The sequence below is a fragment of the Acartia tonsa genome, chromosome 3 (assembly GCF_053477335.1).
Source record: "Acartia tonsa isolate MP-2025a chromosome 3, ASM5347733v1, whole genome shotgun sequence".
Lineage (NCBI taxonomy): Eukaryota > Metazoa > Arthropoda > Copepoda > Calanoida > Acartiidae > Acartia > Acartia tonsa.
Window position 1 is genome coordinate 36,795,023 of NC_137262.1, and position 12,249 is coordinate 36,807,271.

The 12,249-nt window shown below is 29.6% G+C and overlaps 1 protein-coding gene across 9 annotated transcripts in view; it reads left to right on the forward strand.

Moving 5' to 3' along the window:
• LOC145314026 (uncharacterized) overlaps window positions 1–12,249 on the forward strand; it is a 110,199-nt gene that overhangs the window by 64,179 nt on the left and 33,771 nt on the right. For all 9 annotated transcript variants that reach the window (XM_080153753.1, XM_080153754.1, XM_080153751.1 and 6 more), the window contains 4 exons: window positions 506–615; window positions 4,064–4,155; window positions 4,423–4,489; window positions 8,068–8,135. In XM_080153753.1, the coding sequence (XP_080009879.1) occupies window positions 506–615; window positions 4,064–4,155; window positions 4,423–4,489; window positions 8,068–8,135 (337 nt within the window). The remainder of the gene's footprint in view (window positions 1–505; window positions 616–4,063; window positions 4,156–4,422; window positions 4,490–8,067; window positions 8,136–12,249) is intronic.

Consider the following 12,249-nt stretch of genomic DNA (forward strand, 5'->3'; position numbering starts at 1 on the left):
ATAGAACCACCGCAAAGTTTATGGCTGGTGTCAGTTTTGCCATCTGATAAATTAGTTTTAACTTCTTTTATAACCTTCATAATGATGTTCATTTTAAGTTATTAGTTTTCTAATCAATTAAAGTTTTATATATTTAGCAAGGAAACCTAGAATTAATATAAATCTTACAAAATTATCATATGTTACGAGATGGTTTTATGCTATTTTACTACATTTTAGCCCTGAGATAATTTTGGGCTATTTTATGTCCCTTTCTCATTTACACCCTTGAATAAAGAGCCCTTAGATGCAGGGGCTCAGCCGGTAGAATTATGAAAAAGTGCAAAAGGGTTAATATTTAAAAAAATTTCAGCCAATTAACAATAAAATTATAAACTTAATGATTCCTTTTGTAAGTAGTCTAATATTTAGCCTTCATGAATTAGGTTACTAGTCTCTAAACTACATGTATCATGCTCAGCTCATTGCTCCTGTTACAATTTTTAAAAACTTCTTTTATTTACAGGAATTGATGGTGCTGAATTTCCGCGAAAGAAGAAGCACCCCGAGATAGCCTACAAGAGTCATGACTTCTTTGACCCCAACGCTGTAGCTCATCCTACTAGAGCATCTAGGGTAAGTTGGGGTATGTTTTTATTAGGGTATGTTTATTAAGGTAATGGTAATGATAAGTATGGGTAAGTTGGGTGGTTTAGTAAAGGAGCAAAAGCAATGACTTCTTTGATCCTAACGCTGTAGTTTTTCCTATTTGAGCATTTAGGGTAAGTTTGGGTCAAATCGATAAATTTTAAGGTATGAAAAACAGTTTGCTCTATATTTCTTGTTTTACATACGTTTGTCAAAGTACTTTTCACGTATCTAGGTTTTGTAAATAAACAATTGCAACATATCTCCATACAATAAATTTACATAGAAAGGGAATGTACATTCCACTAGTAAGACAACTTTACTTTTTTTTTAAATATTGTTTCATTGATCTTTATCTCCTCTATTTTACAACCTCATTTGAACTGCGTCATAATAAAGACAATAAAAATTGTACCTACTACCAAGAAAGCTAATAAAGGGGAATGCATAGGCCAAATAAAAGGCTCAACTCATTATCAACCATCATTGTTTGTCTTGCTAGGGATTACTTTTGGTACCGTCTTTACAAGTAGTGTAAAGGGTATATTTTTTATTTCATTAAACATATCTCTGCCCCTTCTTGTACAATGTACATGCATAGTTTAAGCACATACAAACGTACATATTACACAAATGCACAATAAGCATTGCACAAACTCAATAAATATGAATGTGTGTGGGTGTGTTACATAAAAAGTTTGATATTCTAACCGTACATGTTAGCAAAGATGGAGATGGCATTGGACTGTAAATTACACTGGTACCTAAAGTTTTATAAAATTGACACCTCATTCGATTGCATAAATAAACTACTTATCAATTTTAATTGTTTAGATCAATTACTAGCAGTGTTCAAACTTTTCAACCAATAATTTTTCATTTACATAAGGGATAATTTTATTTATCACCAATTATTGGTGATGTACACAAATTTTTCGTCCATTGTCTTATCCCTTTAACTCACTGCATGTTAACAGCTGTTACCATGTATTATTACAAATGGAATAAACTTTAAAATTATTTTAATATTTTTCAATGTTTAACCTTAAAAACAACAAAAAAAACTTTAGCTAAATTAAATGAATTACTGATTATGTTTTTAAAATTTCGAATATGACCAATAAAGGACGTCCAAGCTTTTTGATTTGGGAGGGGTAAAAAATTGAAAATAAAAAATATAATTTTTTTTTTGGGGGGGGGGCGGTAATCTTTACATCATAGAGGCAAGGACGTCCAAGCTTTTTTTTATTTAAGTGGGAGTTTAAAATTCAAAAATCAAAAATTCTGGGTGGATCATCCCTTTAACCCCCTCCCCCTTCCCCTTGGACGTCCCTGTGACCAATTTATAATAATGGAGAGGCCATATTTGTAGATACATTATCATTATAAATTATTCATTCCAAATGATTCATATTGAGGATTTATATTGAAGAAAATGTATAACGTAGATGGATTCCTAGGACAACAAAATGCAATATTTTTAGCAAAGCATCTCTATAATCAAGTCCCAAAACTACAAATATGTCCTTTAACCTAATCCTAATTTTGCAACAAGTTATATAATTTTGTGTATACCTTAAAATTAATTAGTTTTGAATAAGTTAAGTCTACAGGTATTGATATTGGTTTGTTCTGCCATTTCAGAGCTTCACTTTTCTGAATGTTGTCATCCTTTTTTTGTTGTAAAAATCCTTGAATAATAATTGTTTGTGCTGACTATGGCTCATAGATCTGCCAGAGATATTCTTTAGGATAATTATTCATTGCTCAACTCTCTGCTATATCCTTCTATTATCTTAAATATACATAGTATAACTTATGTGTTGAAAGCATTTTTGTTTTATTAAATAGATTGATTAGTATTCTCTCTATCTATATATTTTTAAAAATATATTAAGATTCAATTCACATAAAATAAGTATTATCTTTTTTCTGACTCTATTACTCATAAAATATGCAGAAATTAGCATGTCATTGAGGATTGCTTTCAAGTAAATTTTCTCTTTGTTGAATATGACAACTAATTAAGATCTCTTATTTAAGAAGTAAGGGTCATTTGCAAGTTAAAATTGTAAATTTTTTTTGTTCAATTGTTAATATATCTTTTACCAATTCAATGGCTGAATTCTCCACTTCAGAGAAGCTTTACTATACAGTTATGGGTTGGTTTTCATCCATTTTGATTAACTATGACATTTTAAGGAAATAATTGATAATTTCTAACTGCTAAACTGATTTTATTCTTCTTCTCAATATAGCCCCTAGAAAAAATTACCCCCTAAAAAAAATTTTTTACTTCTTATTTTCAAATGTAAAATGAAATAGTGCCACTAAGGGGTTGTTTATCAAGTATATGATAACTTTGTAAATATCTCTTGAGATTTTTTAAGAGAAGAAAAATATGTTCAAGTTTGGTGTATTAGTTTGTTGTGAAGGGCATAAGCACTATTCAGTTTACAATAAGTGGATATTTGTGTAGTGCTCATTGTTTTTTTATGACCTATATTTATATTCTTTTCCTTATTACTTAATATGATAGTATTGAATGATTTCAAACACACTTTCTACAAAAGGTTGCCAAATAGTCACACGACTTTGTCTATAGAAAATATCAAATTGCACTTAATCACTTAATACTAAATAAAGAATTTAAGTTAAGGTACATTAAACCTATGAAATTTACAGATTTATCTATACTTTTTTTCCTTCGAAATTTTCAAAACTCTAACTCTAATATTGCTTATCTATTATGAAAACTAGAACAAACACATCATAACCTACTAAATACAAAAATATCATGTGTTTATATAACTGTAAGAGTCTGTTCTAAATTAGAAATGATTTTAAGTAATCTAAAGTTAGAATGAGTTTAAATGAATAGTACAAAGTTTGTCCAACTTCACTCATAGTAACTTCACTTGAAAACAAATTTTTATTTCACTACTTCACATATGGAAGTTACAACAAATGATATTTTCATACTTTTTTGTTGGATGTTTAATAAAAATTTTATAAAAAAATCTAAAATATACATAGGAAGTTAAATAAACATTGAAGATTAAAATTCAAATAAAAGAATCATTAATCAAGAAAAAAGTAAACCACAAAAATAGAAAAGGCAAAACTTTTAAAACCAGAAAATGATAAAAGTAAATTAAACAGTAGATTATTTCACAAAGTATTAAAGCTATCAAGAAAATTCAATTTTCTACATACCAACAGACACTATGTGATAGGTTGATAATCCCAAGGACCCTGTACCGACTTTCAATTGGGTCTTTGAGAATTAACCAATAGCGTCAGGAATATTAACACCGCCCAGTTGCTACAAAAGAGCAGAACGCTATTTGCTAGTAGATGATATTAAAGGTCCCCGACTTGGGGATTCAGGTAGTTGTTTGGTTATACATCTATATTTATAGATTTATTATTTCAGCATACAGAGAGAGAGTCTAGCTCAGGTATGCAGCGTAGGAGCCAGAGTGAAGGTCCAGTCACCAGAAATCCCCTCTTCCAGTCAGAATACAGGTAAACATATTAAATACATTCACAGGGACAACTAAGTCAGGCTTTTAAATATAGGTTTATGTTCCAGAATAATTATGTTTCCTAATTTTTTCTGAACAAAATTAAATTAATTTTTTATGGCAGTTGCAGATTTTTCAAAAATTATTTGGATACAAAGTAGTTAGTAATATCAAAACTTTAAATAAAAAAAAAGTTTACAAGTTCAAGCTTACCATTTGGCTATCTTTCTCTTTTTATGTTTGCTAATATACCATTACTAATTTTTAGATTGCAGTTTGCATCCTCCAGAAAAGCTAGAGAAAGATCTCATGATACTGAGGAAATCAGACCACAGGTATTAATGCATAGTAGTTGCCAAAGACAGAGTTTTGCATATAATGATTGCTTATCTATATACATATAGACTAACAAATTTTACTTTTTTTAAAAAAAAATCATCTTTATTACTATATTCATATTTTCTAAGTTGGGAACTATGTGGTTTTAATTATTTGGTATACCAATACTTTTCTTGCCTTTTCTTTACAATTTAATAACAAAAGAGACAGATACTCTCTCGATCCTTCCCATCTAAAAGGCACTTCCAAGCTGGACCCGTCTACCTTAGCCTTCAGAGCCATTCTTTCTCCCAAAGATGGTCAGTTTTTGTATTTTTAAACTGTATTGGCTCCTATTTAATATACCTTTTACGACGATTCCCATATGCCGTCATATAAAGGGAAAAGAAAAAGGGAAGGGGGGGTGAAAGAAAATCTCTTCAAAAGAGATGGGAGAAAAGGGAATCGTCTTGCTCAAAAGTGGGACAGATTGGGCTTCGTCACCTTTTACCTAATAGCATTCAATATATAACTTACTTCTTCTGTCTGTCGGTCAAGCTACAATTAAAAAATTTTATATTATATACACCATATATTCTTTTACTTTTTAATGGCCACTGAACATTTGTTTTATAACTTACCCTATAGTACATCCATTCATGATTCTTATTTTTTCTACTTATGGATGTTGTCATCCTTGTTGTGTTAATTACTAATTGTTTGAAGTGTGTTAGTGTCTCTAAACTATCTAGCCATCCTTACACAAATAAACCAGAGGCGGCGTTGAAATGATAATGGCCACGGTCGTACATATTATGTTTATAAATATAATCTCCATGGCTTCGAAACCGATTAATATCCGTTGGATTAGAACCGGTTCTCAGTCATACTGAAAAATATTGTATAGAATCGTATTTCAGTACATTTTCCACAATTATTAAAATAAAATTATAAGTTTGTAGCAGTTTTGTTAGCCCGGGACTTTGGCCCCTCTAGATAACAGAAATGGTTTTAATCCTATGATTTACCGTTTTAATGTAAACGGAAAGCACCCTTTGTAACAATGCGATAATAGTTATTTCTCGCATCGTATTATAAACAGCTTTCCGACACCTCGAGGCTAAAAAAACTGGTTTTAATCTTATATTTGTACATTCTATATCCGCGGAAAGCTGTTTATAATACGATGCTAGACATAGTTTTTTCGTATGGATGAGAACCGGTTCCTATCCACCGGATTCAAATGACTACGTGAAAAACTATTACTTAATATCAAATTTGTTTTCTAATTCATACTTTATACTTAAGAACAACGAAAAGTATTATAAAATGCTGATTTAACTATTTGTATAAGCTACCTTTAAGTATTTATCATCATTCAATCAACCTTACTATAATGTAATAGAAATATAAGAATAGAAGCATATTCTGAACACTTTTTTCGTCAAATCTAACAAGGAACATTTCTAGCAAACAAAAGTATTGTTTACTTTCGACTCAAGCTGATGTCGATTCTTAAGAAATTATAGACTCGCTACTCGATAGTGAGGCAAAATTATTTTTGTGAAAAATCATCCAAAAGCACATTAAAAATCTACAAAAATTAAACAAAATCATATGTTAATAACCCTTTTAAGATTTTATTTAATTTTTGTAAATTTTTTTATTCGATTTTGGAGGATTTTTCACAAAAATAATTTTGCCTCACCAGCGAGTAGCCAGCCTAACTTTTTTTTAAAGAATCCTCCTAGTTACTAAGCTTTCAAACTTAAACGAAATTTTTGGGCAATTAATTCTGATTCCGCAAAGCTTTCTACTAAGAAAATATACTGTTTACAGCTGACTTTTATCTATGTATGAAATGAAAAAAAACATGCATTCGTAACAAGATGTGTACAAAATTTCAACCAATGAAATTAAATGTATGTAACGATGCGATTCTCCTTTTGGCTCAATCAGACATTCCCTCTCTTTCTTAGTACCTTTATTTATAATGTATAATGGATGTATTATATACGTAGATATTATGATAGGGGATACAATTGTCGTCCATTAAGGTTGCTAATTAACCTGTTACTTATTGGTCAATTCGTTTATCCAGTAGAAGGGGAGGGGATGGGTTAAGGGTAGGGGGAGGAGTGAATCCTTATTTTAGCCCTCTTTATTAGAGAACATAAAAAATCTGAGGTGAATTCTTTAAAAAATTTGCCTCACTAAAATCAGTGTGGCTCACTAAAAATTTAGATGGGATAATTTTGCCCCACTAGAAAAATTTAGTGAGGCAAAAGTTTTTTTAAGAATTCACCACTGGTGTAAGATTCCTGTAATGATAAATCCATTATAATGTTAAAATGTATTCAAGTGTATCTGCCTGTCCAATACTTGAATCAATCTCAAGTTTATTCTCTTCCAACAGTTCAATTGTCTGGAAATACAAACAAACTCCAGTCCACTCTTAAGAACATTTGTTATACAAATATAACATCAGAAATTGAAGCAATTTTATATTACAATCATACTGTAACAGTTCATTATCTAGCAAATTCAAAACCAGCTTTGTGTTATACAATGTAGAAATGTACTACAATTTAAATAAAGCATATATACATAAATGTTATATATAAATTTATATGGTTATTGTCCAATAAACTATATAGAAATAATGGGTTAACTAAATGTGCTTATAAAAGTAGTGAATTTTTCATAATTTTTTTTACGCAGATAAGGTCAATAAATCACAGTTTTCGGATAAAATTTATCCGTTAATTTTACATTTTAAGTTTAAAATAAAACATGTTTTAGTGTTGTCGTCGTACATACGTACTTACGGTCAAACTATAAATATTGCATGGCTACGCTTTAAAAGCATGACAATTTTTCAGGGATGGAAGGGACATGCTTTCTTATCCGCTGGATTAGATAGTTTGGGTTAATTAAAGCTTTATTGATTTTCATTGTATTATCCCTAAGATGCCATCAAATTTTTCTATTGCTATAGTCCTGGTGTTATAAGCATAGAATCTTTGTTGTGCAAGATTTTGTTTTGTGTGTAATAACTCAAATTGTATTTTATACTTTTAAAAATGTCATTTAAGTTAACTGCACTTTTAGATTTTTAAATATTTGATTTAATTTAAAACCTTAATTTATTTAAATATTTATAGAGTAAATTGATTTTGGTCTCAGGGTTATATGGTTTATTTTTGAGCCTTATTTATTTTATGGTGAATGCTGTTTGCTGTATTTATATTTTTACAACAATTTTGAGCAGTATGACTTAAGCATAGCATTTAAAGTAATTAAATTTTGTTTGATATATCACTTTGAGATACAGGAAAAGGACAATGGATGGTTAATCAACCTTAGATTTTTAGGTTTTATTCTGTGAATATGTCAGTGAATTTTTCGTTTTTACAAATGAATGGTTATAGAATATACGTGGATTTTATTTATGGGAATATTGTCGTCAATTTTGGTTGATAACATGGATCTCATTTATTGTTCAGTTTGTTCATCAAATAGGAATGAACGGGTATCGCTATTTTAGCCCGCTGCAAGTTTTATATGCTCATAATCTAAAATCCATATTTTTCAGGAGCCGAAGCCAACTGTAAGCTATCCCCCACCAGCCCCTAGCAGTGCATGGAGTCGTAGACAGGCTAGGTAATATTTATAGATAGATAGTTATATAGATTGATAGATAGATATATAGATAGATAGATAGATAGTTACATAGATTGATAGATAGATAGATATATAGATAGATAGATAGATAGTTATATAGATAGATAGATAGATAGTTATATAGATAGATAGGTAGGTAGGTAAGGCAACTGTAAGGTATCCCCCACCAGCCTCTAGCAGCAAATGGTTGTCTGTTGGATGTTACTTAACATACTATCCTTGGGTGTTAGATTATCGCATCCCATTACAAGCGGATGATGCTATGGCCTCTCTAGATGATCCCTTAAATTGAAGGAGAATCCCACTCCAAAGAGCTAATTAATTAGGTAACTTTTATTCGGAAAATATTAACTAATAATTTATATGTAGCTCCGATATTAGTAGAATTTAAAAAGAAATATTCATACAATTTTGAATTTAAATATAAAACTACAAAACATTTAAATTAGTAAAATTCTAATCTATAAAATGAAAGTAAAAAGATAACAAGACATAAATATGTAAACCTCTAAAGAATTGCCTAAGTAAGACAGTTAGAGCCGAGAACAAATTTTTGTTTTCTACTTCTTTTTATTCGTTGTTTGCTTGTTTGGAAAAGTATTTTATTATACAAAGCTGATATAATTAAAGGAATAAAATTTTTTTTTATCGAAAAATGTATGAAAGGTATTTATTCTATAGCTCATAGTCTAGAGCATTTTCTCCTGGAGTAAAGAATGCTGTGTTCGTTAATCTTACTGTGCTAGTAAGGAAAAAAGAAATTATATTAGTCCAATATTATGTATAGCGAAGCAGAGAGGAAGGGGACATTGGACTGTTTATTGCACTAGTCCCCAAAGCTTTATAATAACGTTTTCTTATTAGCTGGAACAACAATTTTGGTTTATTATGTTGAGTGTTCAAATGTTTTAAACATTAATTTAAATCTACAGACAGAGTAATTATGAGTATCATCATTGGGGATGTATATCAACTTTTCGGCCATTGTCTTATCCCTTTAGTTTCCTGATAGAATAGCCAAAAGAAGAAAAATAAAGAAATGTTAAGTATTTTCTCTTACTTAACAAATATACATTGTAACTAGAAAAATAGAGAGAAAGGTACAGACAAACAGACAGACAGATAGACTGACAAAGGTTGAGAGGCTTACAGAAAGATAAAAAAAAGAGATAAGAAAAAAGAGAAAGATGTAAAAAGATTAATCAAAAGATAAAATTTGAATAAAAAAGTAGAAAAATGGAGAATGAAAATTGGAATAGCATTGTACAAATTATGAGACTGCAATTAGATTTGTCTGCATAAGCCCAGGGAGGACAGATTTACTGACAGTTTACTTACTTTAAACCCCTTTTTTTCTTAATAACATTTTGAGGATTTTAAAGTTTAAACTTTTCCTTCATTTCATTGTCCATTGTCCCATCTCTTTTCCTGACCTGAGGCCTCTAAGGGGTCCTTGAGGGAGGAGGGGGTCGAGCATCCATTAGTTTAGGGGTATTTTTTTAGGGTAAAAGTGGAAGAAGGTAACACTCGAAAAAAAGTAACTGTAAAGAAGAACATTATCGGTCGTTGTTACTTAGAAAAAATTATGTTACATTTCTCTTTCTATCCTTATATCCCTGCTTTACCCTAGTGAATAGACATAATACTTCTAGATGGTTCATCTGACTCCAAGAATCATCAAACCTAAAAAGTGAATCCCAGCATACAAACATCTATTTCTATTTCTTGTTTTCAAGTAATACAAGCGACGAAAATTTACAAGCTCACTTTATTCTAAGGAATTCAACAATTCATAGCTGACTTATTATAGGTTTTGTCATGTGCTTTAAACTATACTAGTAAACAAATTTTTATACGGTATAGTTTACCCAAGAAAAGCTTTATTTCAAGTAATGCGACTTTTCATTGCGAAGGAAAGGATAAAGATATTTTTTACCAAAATCTGCACATAATTTAACCTATTATATGCTCTCTAGATTATCTCTATTGCGTAGTGTTACTAGGTCACCAAATAAGTTGTTACTTAGAAATGCACTTTATTCTACAAAAATATAGAATTAGCAAGAAATTGGTGTTCTATTGCTTCCACACAAACAACTTTGACAATTATTATGTCATAAAATTATGTAGTAAAAAGTTTTTATAACGCCTAACATTTTAATATAATATAAACTTTTTTTTGTTTTTGTGTGAATTATTTAACATCTTATTGTTGGCAAAATTATTAATTTTCAAATTTGGCATTTTCGTTTAAACGATTGAACACCAAAGAAAATACGGGAAAGAAAAAATGGTCAAAATAACACAGATGGGGCTGGTTTTAAATGCCCGCATTTCTGTATTCAAAATTTTTATGGTTACTTAATATCTACTCTTTAACTCTCTTTGTCCATTTTCCATCTATTTTTTGTGATTTACTAATTATGGATGTTGTTGTCCTTATTTTTACGAAAGTAAAACGTTTTTCTCTTTTGATACTATATTCTTTGCTACAGGGGTTATCAGAATTTATAAAAAAAAGCCCAAAACCTTACAAAAATACATTTAGATGGTCATAGATTTTAATTAGAATATTAAAAACTAAATTTAAACCGACAATTTTATTATTTAATAACTAAGATCTTAAAATGAAGAATGTTTTAAATCCCTTTGGATCAAAGTATATCTCTTTTCAAGGATAAAAATAGCTGAAACTAATATATGAAAATATGAGAAAAATGCAAAAAAAGAAGGATTTGAGTTATGAAATAAATATATAAAAACGGGTAATTTCCCTTATACAATATATGGACCACAAACAAACTTTTTGGGTCAGGTGAAGAAAGGGTTTGAAGAGTGACAGTACCCCGTAAGGACATAGCCCCGCTGGGCAGGGTTAGACTTCCAAATCATGGATAAGAAAACTGTTTTCCAGTGAATAGAATCGTATTATAGATAATTTTCCACGAATAATAATATAAAAACCATAATATAAATACCTGTGTGGCCAACAAACTGTTTTTATTTATTTTGATATCCACGAAAAGCTGTATATAATACGATGCGATAAATAACTATTCTAAAAATGAAAAGGAGGGGATTTTTTTGTTTTCCATTATATGTAGATATGAATAATGAGTATCATTGGAATATATGATAAATGTGTTTATTCACCCCATTCCCATATGTCACAATAAAAGACATTTATTTAAAACATGGGTCGAGGGCGGTGAAACATAAAATTTGTTTGAAATTGGAAGGTTCATTGTCTGATAATTTAAAAAAAAATTCTCAAACTTTTACCTACTCCGATTAAAATTTTAGAAAATTTTCATTTAGGTTCTAGTACGGTTTTGGGCTACTTTACTTCTAAATTAAAATCTTGGGATGATTTTAGACTATTTTTATGCCTCTGTAGACAATAGGGGCAAATTAAGATAATTGTTTTTATTTATTATTTAGAAACTTTTCTTAAAATTAGCCTAAGTTTCTTTTTTTTCTTAAAGTTTTTTGTAAAAACAAATATGTTTTACATACTTAGAGAAGTTTCGATTAAGAGATTTTATTTTAGAAATTAAGGTTACAAATAATATAGCCTATGATATAAAGTAGTCTTTTTGTCTTTAGCTTAAAATTTCAATAACAACTACACGTCAAGGGGTGGTTTTAGATGCATAACAAAACAAAATTGAAGGCACCCTTCCAGAATTTTGAGAATAGCGTTATATTGAAGATATCAGCTTCTTCATCAATTTTTATATATTTGTATTATTTTTTTTACTGTCTCTGTTTGTGAAAGTTTGTCGAGAGAAAAATATGTTCATAATTTTGAAATGTGCTATAATTTGTCATACACAGAGTTGGGGTCTAAATTTATTAATATACTAGAGTAACACTACAATATAAAGGCTGTAAATGTTATTATTGCTGTGATTTCATTGAAACTATAATTCTGGAACTCACCTAAAGTTGAGTTCTGAAAAAAAATGCACATATCATATTACTTTTATCTTAAAATTACTTGAAAGGTAAACTTTTTTATTTTATGACTGTTCCTACCCAAATCTAATACATCATTTTATAAGATTAATTCCGGTTTTAAAAAGGCCCGGGC